This window comes from Oncorhynchus masou, chromosome 9 (genome assembly GCF_036934945.1).
Source record: "Oncorhynchus masou masou isolate Uvic2021 chromosome 9, UVic_Omas_1.1, whole genome shotgun sequence".
Taxonomy (NCBI): domain Eukaryota; kingdom Metazoa; phylum Chordata; class Actinopteri; order Salmoniformes; family Salmonidae; genus Oncorhynchus; species Oncorhynchus masou.
The window spans coordinates 40,799,203-40,815,197 of NC_088220.1; the positions used below are offsets into that span (position 1 = coordinate 40,799,203).

At 42.2% G+C, this 15,995-nt stretch overlaps 1 protein-coding gene across 8 annotated transcripts in view; it reads left to right on the plus strand.

Moving 5' to 3' along the window:
- The window catches only part of LOC135545985 (protein diaphanous homolog 2-like), a 626,286-nt gene that overhangs the window by 169,239 nt on the left and 441,052 nt on the right, over nucleotides 1-15,995 (plus strand). For all 8 annotated transcript variants that reach the window (XM_064974017.1, XM_064974023.1, XM_064974020.1 and 5 more), the window contains 3 exons: nucleotides 12,055-12,129; nucleotides 12,213-12,282; nucleotides 13,222-13,358. In XM_064974017.1, coding sequence (XP_064830089.1) covers nucleotides 12,055-12,129; nucleotides 12,213-12,282; nucleotides 13,222-13,358 — 282 coding nt within the window. The remainder of the gene's footprint in view (nucleotides 1-12,054; nucleotides 12,130-12,212; nucleotides 12,283-13,221; nucleotides 13,359-15,995) is intronic.

Sequence of the window (15,995 nt, forward strand, 5' to 3'; positions counted from 1 at the left end):
TTAGTGACATGTCACCAAAGCTGACATAGTAGTTATTTGTAATTTACAATGACAAATTACTTACCACCCTGCATACCACTGCTGGCTTGCTTCTGAAGCTAAGTAGGGTTGGTCCTGGTCAGTTCCTGGATGGGAGACCATGCTGCTGGAAGTGGTGTTGGAGGGCCAGTAGGAGGCACTAAAAAAATATCCCAATGCCCCAGGGCAGTGATTGGGGACACTGCCCTGTGTAGGGTGCCGTCTTTTGGATGGGGCGTTAAACGGGTGTCCTGACACTCTGAGGTCATTAAAGATCCCATGGCACTTATCGTAAGAGTAGGGGTGTTAACCCTGGTGTCCTGGCTAAATTCCCAATCTGGCCCTCAAACCATCACGGTCACCTAATAATCCCCAGTTTACAATTGGCTCATTCATCCCCCTCCTCTCCCCTGTAACTATTCCCCATGTCGTTGCTGCAAATGAGAATGTGTTCTCAGTCTACTTACCTGGTAAAATAACAGAAAAATAAATGTAAATCCACTAAAACATGATCTACCACAATGTTCAGTGGATGATGGCTTATTACAGCCAGGTTGACAGTCAGTGAAGAGCTCTTAGTCTTTTGGATGCAAAGAGAGTGTCTCCTCAAGCTGAGAGCTGAAGCCTGGTTATGGGCAGTGTATTCATGTAATAAAGAGCCAACACTGTGTTGACAGATGTTTCTGGAGTGAGTTTGGGAAGACACGTAGGTGCCAGCCCAGTCTGCCAGAGATGCTTTATTACAGCGAGGGGAGAGAATGTGTTTTCTACAGCTAAATCAAGTTCGACGCCGGTCCAAGAAAGTTGATATATGGCTTTATAAAACACGATGTCTTCAAAGGGGTTCAAAAGTATATTGTGCTTTCTCATATTTCAGTGGCATATTTGTCAGGAAATACATTCCCAAAGCCCTAAATCTTATGGCCAAATGTGTTTTAACCAAGACAGAAAGCCATAATATTCATGTCGGCTAGCTTGAGAATGTCCGTGTTCTTGGTGTTCTGTGATGGAGTTTTTGAAAAGCTCTCCTACAAGCACAGAGAGGGCAAGATAGTCACAGCACTGCCTTTTTGGGTCAAGCTGCCCTTCCCTTCCCAGCTTCGCTCTGGGACGTAATGGAAACTTGCCTTTTGATTTTTACCAAACTATCAAACTCCAGGAAGTAAGAAATAAAGTTATCAAAACTTCACCTCTCGGTCCGTGAAATAAATTGTTTTACCATGGTGATGGAGTGAAAAAGGGTTTGAAGAACTCAGCCAGGGTCGTCTATGCTGTGGGACTTGACTCTCCAGACTCCAAATGTTATTATAAACTGTCCTGCACCCCCCTAGGCTACAGACAAGCCCATTTTTTTGCACTGGCACTTGTTAAGGAGAAATAGGTTTTGGAAATTAGAAAATAATCTTTGCATGGGCCCAAGAGGCATGGATTTTGATATTGCAATGTGTTGTTTTTTGTAGTTAACACTATTTATTTATTTGACTCTCCCCATTTGTTTTCTGTTCCCATTCTAATAATTTCTAGCAATAAATTGGCGAAACTGATTTAAAAATCTTTTTTTTTTACCAGGTTATCATGAACAGTAGAGCACACAACAAGTTGTGACAGACAGGCCTGCTTTAAACTTTACAATTGATAATGAACCATGCTTAATTAAGAGGCAATCTTTCACGTTAACATTTCTTGTACATTCCACTATAATTTCTACACACTCAGAAAAGAGTGGGTTAGCTAGATTAAAACTATCACGTCGCCGACTTCATTGCAGCCTTTTCCCCACAGGCAGTAAAGGAGCCAAAGATCCAAATGTCCTCAGTGACTGAGCACATTTTAAGAGAGATGCCCATTTATTTTTATGGCACCATATGTTAACCTCAGCGGTAGCCATATCTACAGGAGCCCTGGAGCGAGGCATACATAATGCACGTATCTGATTTGAATTCCATATTGATTTAGTTAGAAATGGGATTACGGCACAGGTACAAGGGGATAATTGTCATGCTATTGGCTCTACATCCACTACACCATGGCCATTGCAATTTCTACAACTTCCGTTTCCTTGTTTATTGTTTTGTCAATGCAGAGCTTCCATTTATAGTAGTTTAAATATATAATTTTTGTGGACGTTGTCATGTTGCCCAGGCATGTGGTTCTCTGTGGAATGACAGTTCACAGTGGTCTGCTGTCAGAAACTACTCTGTCTTTTAGGGGCAGTGGAAAAGTATCTAGATAGAAATATTGTGAGTTAACTTTCAGGATTCCCTCAAGAACTCCTGTTGTGTGGTGGAATCCACAAAGAGCAAAAAAGAAAGGGAAATAACCATAAAGCAAGAATACAACTAAACACTTTATTACAATATATATAGCAGCTCTTTGCAAAGATATTATATCATTATGATGAGAGAGGTGGCACTATGATTCCTTTCCAGGCTGTCAAGATAAAAAGAGAGCAACCCACTAGGGGGTGAGGAATCTGGAGTTGTGTAGGTCCTATACTGCTCACCACATCAAACCGCGGTATTCATCCTCAGATCTTCCACACAGGTATAGCAATATACAAGCCCCATTTCAATTAATGGGCCTGATCAATCACGAATGCTTTAGTAACTCCACAGTAGTTTTTCCCTCCACTTCCCTCTATCATCTGCGCAGGAGGAGCCTTGTGCTGTTTAGGAGATAATTGCACATTTCAGGAGTGTTTTGCGCTCCGCGGGGGGTCATTTAGAGGTGTCTGGGGAAGTGTGCAGAGCTTTCCCTCTGTCCCCAGTCACTAAGTTGATTCCATCATGATGTTGCTTCTTCACTTTCCCTTGACACATGTTGCTGCCTTCAGCGCTTTCTTTGTCTGCACTCAACCACCCACCTTCACCTCCACCTCCACCCTCCTTCCGTTAACGCCACATCCCTGGAACATTAATTTATGTTGTGGGTTTTGATGTGCAGTCATTTTGTGACCACCATCTTTTTATGGGGGGGTGTTATCCTGCTGAGACTCAAATGCCAGTAGAGGCGTCGGGCACTTCCGATGCCAGGCAATCATATTCGCAGGGTGCTGACACCGGGAATATTGTCCCTCGGAGTACGCCGCTGGGCTTTCACCCTGTCCGACTCTCTGAAATCCAATATCTCTGTTGCCTCCCTCTCTTGCTAGCCAGGACGGTTAATGTGTCTTTGTAGTCAATCACATGACCACTCCACCGATGCCTGGTGCTGTCCACTCTCCCCGGTGTGAAATTAGCCATGCGTTTGCAGTGTTTTCTACATGGTTTCGACAGTGGTTTCTACAGGGTACGGACGCTCCCATTGTCACTGTGTTCAAAGCAAAGATAACTACTTATATAATCTGCTGTCACCCCCCTTCCCCCGTACCTACAGTACCAGTCAAAAGTTTGGAAAAAAGTTTTGACACACCTACTCATTCCAGGGTTTTTCTGTATTTGTACTATTTTCTGCATTGTAGAAGATACGTTCATGACAGTTCAATTATTCACAGAGTTCAACATCAACTGTTCAGAAGAGACTGCGTGAATCAGGCCTTCATGGTCAAATTGCTGCAAAGAAGTCACTACTAAAGGACACCAATAAGAAGAAGAGACTTGCTTGGGCCAAGAAACATTAGCAATGGACATGAGACCGTGGAAATCTGGCCTTTGGTCTGATGAGTCCAAATTTTGAGATTTTTGTTTCCAACCACCGTGTCTTTGTGAGACACAAAGTAGGTGAACGGATGATCTACGCATTTGTGGTTCCCAGCGTGATGCATGGAGGAGGAGGTGTGATGGTATGGGGGTGCTTTGCTGGTGACACGGTCTGTGATATATTTAGTATTCAAGGCACACTTAACCAGCATGGCTATCACAGCATTCTGCAGCGATACACCATCCCATCTGGTTTGCGCTTAGTGGGACTATCATTTGTTTTTCAACAGGACAATGACCCAAAACACACCTCCAGGCTGTGTAAGGGCTATTTGACCAAGAAGGAGAGTGATGGAGTGCTGCATCTGATGACCTGGCCTCCACAATCACCTGACCTCAACCCAATTGAGATGGTTTGGGATGAGTTGGACTGCAGAGTGAAAGAAAAGCAGCCAACGAGTGCTCAGCATATGTGGGAACTCCTTCAAGACTGTTGGAAAAGCATTCCTCAAAAAAGCTGGCTGAGAGAATTCCATGGGTGGCTACTTTGAAGAATCTAAAATACATTTTTATTAATTTAAAAATGTTTAGTAATTTACACAATTCCTTATGTGTTATTTCATAGTTTTGACGTCTTCACTATTATTCTACAAAGTAGAAAATAGTAAAAATAAAGAAAAAACCCTTCAATGACTACGTGTGTCCAAACTTAACTGGTACCGTATCTGAGTGGATGGAGGGTGGACCAACTTATGTCCCATCATCAAAAATAGATCTGCTAGAGATGACAGAGGAGGCAGTGGAGTAAAAGTGTACTTCATTTGAGAGCTGTGTGTGGTCAGGACATCTGAGCATTTCAATCCACTTCTAGGAAGAAGGAAGAAAGAACCAAGTGAAATGATTGGGTTTACGTCTCAACTACGCCCTTTTTTCCTAACACAATGCCATCTCTGTGTTCCCCTTCCTTCTTTCTTTCTTTCTTTCCATCAGTGCCTATTGAGAACACAACATTCTATATTAATCATTCTTCCAGGTGTTTCATATTTTGACCTTTCTCCTTCCTGGTTTGTGTTGTGTATTACATCTGATGCCCAGAGGGCAGCGGATATATCCAGGAGGTCATGGTCAGGGTGTGTGAAGGCTATGCCATTCATTAAGTCTTATTCACAAAGATGTATGTATTTTTTATTCATTAATTAGCTACTCAACACTATTTTCTTGGTTTTGCAAAGGTCATAACCTTTCAGACAGGCAATTGTTTGAGGATACTGATGAACGTTTTATATGGACAAATTTGAAATCGTATCATTCTTGAGAATGTGAACTTAACATCTTCTGTCTGACCAAAGAGCAAAATGGAGATGTTGCGTGCTAACTGCAGTCATTGCTATTCAGCATTTTCTTGTTATCACCATGACTAATTTACATTATAGTTTATACCCTTTACAGCATATGCCGTGAAAATGTATTTACCCCTTTTCGGATTTTCTCTATTTTAGCATAAAAAGTCATGTTAGATAAAGGGAACCCGAGTGAACAAATAACACAATATTTTGATACTTATTTCATTTATTTAATACAAAAAGTTAACACCCAATGCCCCTGTGTAAAAAAGTAATTGCTCCCTTACACTCAATAACTGGGTGTGCCACCTTTAGCTGCAATGACTGCAACCAAGCACATCTTGTAGTTGTTGATCAGTCTCTCACATCGCTGTGGAGGAATTTTGGCCATTGCAGAACTACTTTAACTCAGCTACATTTGGTGGTTTTCGAGCATGAACTGCTCTTTTCAGGTCCTGCCACAACATCTCAATTGGGTTTAGGTCTGGACTTTAACTTGGCCATTCCAAAACATAACATTTGTCTTGATACATGACCACAGTGTGCTACAGCTCACGGAAAGATGGCCAGACATTCTCCTTTAGAATTCTCTGATACAGAGCAGAATGCATTGTCCCTTCAATGATTGCAAGTTGTCCAGGTCCTGAGTCAGCAAAGCATCCCCAAACCATCACACTACCACCTCCGTGCTTGACCTTTGATATTTTTTATTTTTTTATTTCACCTTTCATTTAACCAGGTAGGCCAGTTGAGAACAAGTTCTCATTTACAACTGTGACCTGGCCAAGTTAAAGCAAAGCAGTGCGACATAAACAACACAGAGTTAGACATGGGATAAACAAACGTACAGTCAATTACACAATAGAAAAATCTATATACAGTGTGTGGAAATGTATTAAGACTAGGGAGGTAAGGCAATAAATAGGCCATAGTGGCAAAATAATTACAGTTCAGCATTAACACTGGAGTGATAGATGTACAGAAGATGAATGTGCAAGTAGAGATACTGGGATGCAAAGGAGAAAAAATAATATGGGGATGAGGCTATTTACAGACGGGCTGTGTACTGGTGCAATGATCGGTAAGCTGCTCTGACAGCTGATGCTTAACGTTAGTGAGGGAGATGTAAGACTCCAGCTTCAGTGATTGTTTTTGCAATTCATTCCAGTCATTGGCAGCAGAGAATTGGAAGGAAAGGTGGCCAAAGGAGGAGTTGGCTTTGGGGATGAACAGTGAAATTTACCTGCTGGAGTGCGTGCTACGGGTGGGTGCTGCTATGGTGACCAGTGTGCTGAGGTAAGACGGGGCTTTACCTAGCAAAGACTTATAGAGGACCTGGAGCCAGTGGGTTTGCGACAAATATGAAGCGAGGGACAGCCAACAAGAGCATACAGGTTGCAGTGTGGGTAGTATATGGGGCTTTGGTGACAAAACGGCTGGCACTGTGATAGACTACATCCAATTTGCTGAGTGTTGGAGGCTATTTTGTAAATGACATCGCCAAAGTGAAGGCTCTGTAACATAGTCTGTCTTACGATGGTAAGTTTGGCAGCATGAGTGAAGGAAACTTAGTTGCGAAATAGGAAGCCGATTCTATATTTTATTTTGGATTGGAGATGCTTAATGTGAGTCTGGAAGGAGAGTTTGCAGTCTAACCAGACACCTAGATATTTGTAGTTGTCCACATATTCTAAGTCAGAACCGTCCAGATTAGTGATGTTAGACAGGTGGGCGGGTGCGTGCAGCGATTGGTTGAAGAGCATGTATTTAGTTTTACTTGCATTTAAGAGCAGTTGGAGGCAACGGAAGTAGTGTTGTATGCCATTGAAGCTCGTCTGGAGGTTTGTTTACACAGTGTCCAAAGATGGGCCAGATGTATACAGAACGGTGTTGTCTACATAGCGGTAGATCAGAGAATCACAAGCAGCAAGAGCAACATCATTGATGTGTACAGAGAAAAGAGTCGGCCTGAGAATTGAACCCTGTGGCACCCCCATAGTGTGCCAGATGTCCGGACAACAGGCCCTCTGATTTGACACACTGAACTCTATCAGAGAAGTAGTTGGTGAACCAGGTGAGGCAGTCATTTGAGAAACCAGGGCTTTTGAGTCTGCCGATATGAATGCCGATAGTCGAAAGCCTTGGCCAGGTTGATGAAGACGCTGCACAGTATTGTCTTTTATCGGTGGCGATTATGATTTAATTTAGGACCTTGAGCGTGGCTGAGATACACCCATGACCATCTCGGAAACCAGATTGCATAGCGGAGAAGGTAATGTGGGATTCGAAATTGTCGGTGATCTGTTTGTTAGTCTGTTTGGAGTTTGAAGACTTTAGAAAGGCAGGGTAGGATAGATATATGTCTGTAATAGTTTGGGTCTAGAGTGTCTCCACCTTTGAAGAGGGGCATGACCGCAGCTTTCCAATCTTTGGAGATCACAGATGATACGAAAGAGAGGTTGAACAGGCTAGTAATAGCATTATTTATTTTATTTTACCTTTATTTAACCTGGCAAGTCAGTTAAGAACAAATTCTTATTTTCAATGACAGCATAGGAACAGTGGGTTAACTGCCTGTTCAGGGGCAGAACGACAGATTTATACCTTGTCAGCTCGGGGGTTTGAACTTGCAACCTTCCGGTTACTGGTCCAATGCTCTAACCACTAGGCTACCCTGCCGCCCCGCTAAAAATTGCGGCGGATCATTTTAGAAAGAGAGGGTCCAGATTGTCTAGCCTGGCTGATTTGTGGGGTGCAGATTTTGCAGCCATTTCATAACATCAGCTACCTGGATTTGGGTGAAGGAGAAATGAGGGAGGCCTGGGCAAGTTGCTGTGGGGGGTGCAGAGCTGTTGATCGGGGTAGGAGTAGCCAGGTGGAAAGCATGGCCAGCCGTAGAAAAATGCTTCTTGAAATTCTCGATTATCGTAGATTTATCGGTGGTGACAGTGTTTCCTAGCCTCAGTGCAGTGGGCTGCTGAGAGGAGATGCTCTTATTCTCCATGGACTTTACAGTGTCCCAGAACTTTTTGGAATTTGTGCATTTTTTAAAATTTTAAATCTAGCCTTTGCATTCCTAACTGTCTGTGTATATCACGGGGGCTATTCGATGCTAATGCAGTACGTCACAGGATGTTTTTGTGCTGGTCAAAAGGGCAGCGAAGTCTGGAGTGAACCAAGGGCTATATCTGTTCTTCGTTCTACATTTTTTGAATGTGGCATGCTTATTTAAGATGGTGAGGAAAGCACTTTTAAAGAATGACCAGGCATCCTCTACTGACAGGATGAGGTCAATATCCTTCCAGGATACCCGGGCCAGGTCGATTAGAAAGGCCTGCTCGCTGAAGCCGTTTAGGGAGTGTTTGACAGTGACTAGGGGTGGTCGTTTGACTGCGGATGCAGGCAATGAGGCAGTGATGGCTGAGATCCTGGTTGAAGACAGCAGAGGTGTATTTAGAGGGCAGGTTGGTCAGGATGATATCTATGAGGGTGCCTGTGTTTACGGATTTAGGGTATGAGGTTCTTACTGTGGAATGAAGGGTTTAGTTTTCAGTTTTCACTAGACATAACGAGATCCATGTCGTCTAAAGTTTGCCAAAACGTACCTGGAAGATCGTCAAGACTCCTGGAAGAATGTTCTTTGGACAAATTAGTCATAAGTGGAACTTTTCTAGATCAACAACAATACAGGAAGCGTTTGGTTGCCGTCATTACAGCATCCAGTTTTTGAGTGTAAAGGCGCCCTACCCTTTCACACACAGTCATTGGGTGTTGCATAACTTTTTTGACAACTTAATTAATTTATCAACATGTTATATTATTTTTTTCACTCAGGTTCCCTTTATCTAATAGTAGGTTTTGGCTGAAGATCTAATCACATTCAGTGTCGAAATTCTGCAACATTTTAGAAAATCTGAAAGGTATATGTATATATTTCTTTCAGATTTATATCTGTGGGCATTTGACATCATTCCCATTGGGCGTGCTATTCTGATTCTTTCAGTAAGCCATTGCGTCGATTGGTGGGAAATGGCTGTAGCCTTCAGAATGCAGAATCATAAGGCTGGAAGTCTCCCTGTGCTCGATTTCAGGTTCTAATGTCAAGAGCAATTTGTTGCTAAGAGCTCAAGGCCTCAAGTGGAATGCAGCAGTGCTGAATGGGTCAGGAGTGGCAGAGTGGGACAGAGGTATGGCTCAGCCCATAATACAATATGAAATATATTGCTCTCAATGACACAATACTCCCTGATGCCAGTCCCAATTAAATAACACAACAAGACTGAACAATGTTGGGCTACTGGCTGAAACCAATGTTCCTGAAAGGCATCACAACACAGACCAACTGATCAGTCAGACAGAATGACTGAATGCATGTCAGATTCCACAGTCAGCAATGAACAATTCCAGTCGAGTCGGTTGCATTGGCTGTTGCACAAAAGCAAAGCATTCTCTCCAGCATCAATTACATTTCCCATGCCAAATCTGTCTGTAGCAATATGATTAACACTACTCAGTAAATCCATTCAACACCACATATGGCATACTTGATAGTGACACACCACGGCAGCTTATTATTTCATTATAGGGAATTGCATTGCCTTGTTCGTGAGCTACATACACGGTGGCAGCAAAGGTCAGATGTATAAATGTTTCCATTTGGGAACTTGAAGACAGATGAAGTATTAGTTATTATTGCCTCCCAATAACTATTCTTGTTGGCAGGGAAGATTAACACAAAATATGAAGCTGACATAGGAAACGAATTGTAGAAGATTTGTTGCTATCTGAACAGACAGGAAATTCCTTATATATCTCTATGCTGTACGCAAATAAGCATTATCAACACATTGTTTACATTTGCATCCGTGCTCTGGGTCCAGACTGAAATCATCTCATATAGTTCTGGGATGTGTGGCACCTAACATAAAAGCAGCATAATTGTGTCTTTACCAGCAGAAATGGTATACATAAAAAATGGCTACTTTTTCATTTTGGCAGCGGAATGTACTGTACGTGATTGTGGAAAGTAACACAATTTGTTGACACTTAACTGCAAGATTATTTCCATCAATATTTCATGAACAAGTTCCACCCCAAGTTAATGAGATCCTTGAATTCATGCCACAAATTGATTAAAGGAGGAAGCTGAAAGGGAATTGGATCCTATTTGCCTATTGTGCTGTTGCAGCTTTGACAGACGGACAGACCGATGGACAGCCAGACAGACGGATGGACAACATAGAGAGACCACACAGACATACAGACAGGATGAGACTACCCACCCTGGACCCACACTTTAAATCCTAGCTCCACTATTCATCCACTTTAGTCACCTCCAAACGAAAGCTGCTTGATTTCCCTGCAGTGAAGAGATAGTTGCCTCAAAACAATAAAAGCTTGTGACAACATGCTAGTGAAAGGAGGCATCTTCACTTAACCAGCTGTTTTCTGTGAAGTAGCAACGCTTTTGCTTTGTTTACTTCCCAGCTTGTTGACGAAGTGGATATGTTGAGGCACAGGTTATTTCAACCACATGGATTGTGTGATATAACTGTCCAGTGTATCAGGTCAGGCTAGATTCAATGTAATCTGCCTGAGCTACGAACGTGATCACCCGATGCATCTCATTTGGTTGTCATGGCAGTTTTTGCGGCCGCTTGTTTTAGACTCCTAGACATTGTATACGACCACCCGGTATCGGCGGCTGCATCTCAGGTCACACAGAGCACTGTGTAATAATCAGAATACCTCTCCACAGATATCTGCTTAATTTCCCCTTGCGCTCGCGTCACCGCTCCATCAACCATGTCGCGGCTTTCCCCTATTTTTTGATGTCTCACGTAAAGTCATTTGCTCCTACCACCTCCGTATTGATGTCGGGCTGTCATAAACAGCACATGATTGTGCATTACATTGAGCGGGGCTCGATTGTTTCCCCGAGATCACATTTTTGCTATCGGGTTTAGCTAACTGGGTTTGCATGCAATAAGCTGCCTGCCGCAAAGCAGATCAACGTGAAGGGAAGTGGCAAACATTGAACCGCGAGGCTCACCTCAGTAAACAGAGTTATACATTTTGGACATTATGCTGAGTGGTTTTTGTAACAAAGAAGATCATTATGCTGTACTGTACAGCGTAATGGTAGTAAGTTGCAAATTGAGTTGGGCTTGGCCCGGTAATGCATTTTGAGGAATGGGTTCGGAGGGCTTCAGTAGTCTTAATAATTCTCCATTAATTTTTGCTGCAGATCAAAGAAATACCTCACTTCACCTCGGAGGAACAGCCTCGGGCCAGTAAGCATCATTCCTAATCGAGGGTCTTCTCTGACTGCCGAGTCAATACAAATGATTTTAATATGCATGTTCTTATTGCGTTGAATCATTGTCAAGAAGGCAAAATAAATCATTGAATTACGTCCCTTTAATGCTACAAATTGCTCAATGCGTTTTGTGTTATTGACAATCGAGCGGCAAGAGCAAGTGATGCTAATGACATAATCTAGGTGTGATCGGGGGGTCAGCCCCTGCCTCACTCACTCTCCTCCACATATCCCATCGCTGACAAACAGTCTCATCTGCACTGGATCATTTGCTGTCTCCAGATACGCTTGTGGTTTATTGCCAATTATCTCCCGCAATCCATTATCGATTACAGTGTTATCTTTCTTGCATTGCTTAATCTTTTGGTGGCACTACAGCATGCTGCTGGGGGCCTAGAATCACACTGCTAGACCACAGGAGCAGGACATATGATGGATGATTGTTGATTTGCCTGTAGATTATTATGTGATACACATTCTAGCATTTAGTGTTATAAAAAAGGGGTCTGTGTTGATTTGCGGTTCTATCTCATCAATAGATTCTCCACAGACATAACCAGGAAAAATAGAGAGAATTTTTGTGGAGATGATGATTCTCCTCAATGACAATGAAACCATTACCACCAATTACTTTTATGTATGATTCAACAGCTGTTAGTCTGGCTCGGAACTACAGTATGTACATTGTCTGACTTAGTTTTCTGACTGTCTGTTTTTTTATTAAAATTGTTCCTAGCTGGGTGAACAACTTTGGCCATGAAGGACTGGGCCTCCTCTTGGATGCATTGGATAAGTTGCTGGATAAGAAACAGTAAGCTTCTTACATTTCAACTATTTTTCTTCTCAATATGCTCTACATACTATCATTCCTGTCCTTTCTCAACTCTTTTTCAGGCAAGAAAGTATTGACAAAAGAAACCAGCACAAGCTGATCCAATGTCTCAAGGCCTTCATGAACAATAAGGTTTGTACTTGTTGGGTTGGTCCTAGGCTTTCATTACAAAAGTTTTACTTACTGCAGTTTTTCTTCATTCCTGAGTGTTTTTAGATAGCTATATAGCAGGACTCAATTGGCACCCAAAGTTGGCCCTCAACCACTTGAACAATCAATGTAATCATTTATTCTGCTTTTTACATCGACTCAAAGTAATCCGAGGTGGGAAGAGAAGGACAGTACAGTGCAGAGGTGGTTCTGTATTCACCTTAAAGTGCTCCAAACATAGACTGAATTTCTACAGCTTCAATGCCTCAATTTCAATGGCAATCCTGGAATAAAGTCTTATTCACATTGAAAAGGAGCAAGAGTGGTAGAAAGGAAATCAATAAAAAGTGATATCACTTTATACCCCGTATGTAGTCATCTCAAAATCCTGTATGATGAGACCTGGTTGGCTGTTTTTCCTATCTAGAATGGCTGGACTGTGACAAGTGCTATTACGGGCAAGTAAAGCAGAGCTAATTTGCCATGTTGAGCCCATTGTCACCAATTATTTAATTATTCTTTTTTGGGACGCAGCTCTGTCTCATCTCTCAAAAGTAGCACATTGTTCAAGGATGGATGAGCTATTGATATTGTTACCCTTTATAAAACCCCCATATGTGGTCAAGTATGCCCATTGCTTGAATATGAGATAGATTTAAAGATAGTAGCGGACTATAAGTATTTGTCCCCACAGCCCTGTCCTGAATTGGCTTAATTCATCATAATCTCAATTTTCCCTTGGCCTCTATGTCCCTCTTTAAAAGAGAATTAGGGCTAACTATTACTTATATTAGAGGTTCTTTGTGAAGTTAGTAGTTCTTTTTTTTAAAACTGTAAGTGAGCGATCTCTATGAATGCAAATGCTCTCATTAATCTATACCCTATGGACACCTTTCTTTTCTTCCTCTTACATGTCTACAGTATGGACTACAAAGGATTCTGGAAGATGAGCGGAGCTTGCTGCTCCTGGCCAGGGCCATTGACCCCAAACAGACCAGTATGATGACTGAGATCGTCAAGATCCTCTCTGCTATCTGTATCATTGGAGAGGAAAACATGTAAGTTCACTGCAACCATACTTCAATAGCAACACTCATCCACCATTATTATATCCTCAATGTCACTCTCTGTGCCCATGCATTGTCTTCCTCCCCACTTCTCCCTCTAGCAACGTAATACCGTCATGTACATTACGAGATGAAGGAAATATATTTGTAAGCCACAGGATGCTGCTGATGGGAGGACGGCTCATAATGATGGCTGGAATGGAGTGAATGAAATGGTATCAAACACATGGATCCATTTATTCCGTTCCAGCCATTACTATGAGCCCATCCTCCCCAATTATGGTGTCACCAACCTCCTGTGTTGTAGACAATCTGTCATTGGCCCCAGCACAATACATTCTGTGCACTCATTGCATTTGCAGCAAGGGCTTTGAGCTGTATCAGTGCACTGCCAGTTAACACGTTCTGATTTAGCAGTTTGGGCTGTGTAATGTATTTAAGTGCTCAGTGTTGTTGGCCATGAACACACAGCTTCGCTGACAGATTATAAATTGAATCCAGCAGAGCTCTTTTTTATTGTGTCTGCCACAGAGCTGGACTAGAATAACAATGGCACTTCAAAGTAGGTCTGCATGCAGCAGAGGAAAATAAACAAACTGACGAATACGAGAACCCAGTTAAAACAGTTTTTCGCATATCAGCTCCTCTGAATGCGTCTGCGGGGACCATGGTTTTGGCCCCTGCTATGTTCAATGTAGGAATGTAAAGATGTGTGTGTTGAAGACGACTGTCTCAATCCTTCCAATGATCACAGCCATGTTTAAGCATGCACAGCTGATTGACAGAAAATAGAGCTGAGGCCTCACTTTCCGACAACCTCGTCTGCTAGAGAGCTACGCTGTGACGTTGGCTCATTGTCAACACCACAAACTAAGTGACGGAATCAAAGGGCGAACGCGAGGAGTTAAGCAGATGTAGCGCTTTTTTCAAGTTACAGTTTGAACAGGCATTAAAACCACTATGTCTGTACCCCCTGCACATGTCTGCAGCTTTATCACCCCTATCACATAGAAAAATGCTGCTCCATTTTTCTACAGTACCAGTCAAAAGTTTGGACACACCTACTCATTCAAGGGTTTTTCTTTATTTTTACTATTTCTACGTTGTAGAATAATTGTGAAGACATCAAACTATGGACACATATGGAATCATGTAGTAACCAACATTTATTTTATTATATTTGAGATTCTTCAAAGTAGCCACCCTTTGCCTTGATGACAGCTTTGCACACTCTTGGTATTATCTCAACCAGCTTCATGAGGTAGTCACCGGGAAAGCATTTCAGTTAACAGGTGTGCCTTGTTCAAAGTTAATTTCCTCCCTTCTTAATGCGTTTGAGCCAATCAGATATGTTGTGACAAGGTACGGAGGTATACAGAAGATAGCCCTATTAAGTAAAAGACCAAGTCCATATTATGGCAAGAACAGCTCAAATAAGCAATGAGAACCGACAGTCCACCATTACTTTAAGATATGAAGGTCAGTCAATCTGGAACATTTCAAGAACTTTGAAAGTTTCTTCAAGTGCAGTCACAAAAACCATCAAGTGTTATGGTGAAACTGGCTCTCACGAGGACCACCACAGGAAAGGAAGACCCAAAGTTACCTCTGCTGCAGAGGATAAGTTCATTAGAGTTAAAAGTCTCAGGAATTGCAGCCCAAATAAATGCTTCACAGAGTTCAAGTAACAGACACATCTCAACATCAACTGTTCAGAGGAGACTGCGTGAATCAGGCTTTCATGGTTGAATTGCTGCAAAGAAACCACTGCTAATAGACACCAATAAGAAGAAGAGACTTGCTTGGGCCAAGAAACAGGAGCAATGTACATTAGACCAGTGGAATTCTGTCCTTTGGCCTGATCCAACCACTGTGTCTTTGTGAGATGCAGAGTAGGTGAACAGATGTTCTCTACATGGAGCATGGAGAAGGAGGTGTGATTGTGTGGGTGTGCTTTGCTGGTGACACTGTCTGTGATTTATCTAGAATTCAAGGCACACTTAACCAGCATGGCTATCACAGCATTCTGCAGCGTTACACCATCCCATCTGGTTTGCGCTTAGTGGGACTATCATTTGTTTTTCAACAGGGGGGCTATTGTGTAAGGACTATTTGACCAAGACGGAGAGTAATCGAGTGTTGCCATCAAATAACCTGGCCTCCACAATCACCTGACCTCAACCCAATTGAGATGGTTTGGGATGACTTGGACCGCAGAGTGAAGGAAAAGCAGCCAACGAGTGCTCAGCATATGTGGGAACTCTTTCAAGACTGTTGGAAAAGCATTCCAGGTGAAGCTGGTTGAAATAATGCCAAGAGTGTGCAATGCTGTTATCAAGGAAAAGGGAGGCTACTTTGAAGAATCTGAAATATAACAGATGTTTTGATTTGTTTAAACACTTTTTTGTTACTACGTGATTCCATATGTGTTATTTCATAGTTTTGATGTCTTCACTATTATTCTACAAAGTAGAAAATAGTCAAAAGAAAGAAAAAAAAACTTGAATGAGTAGGCGTGTCCACACTTTTGACTGGTACTGTATATGTTACATTTATTCCACACATATACTTCACATAATGGTTATAGGTCACACATTTGTTTCCTAGGATTTCCAGTAAAATATAAAA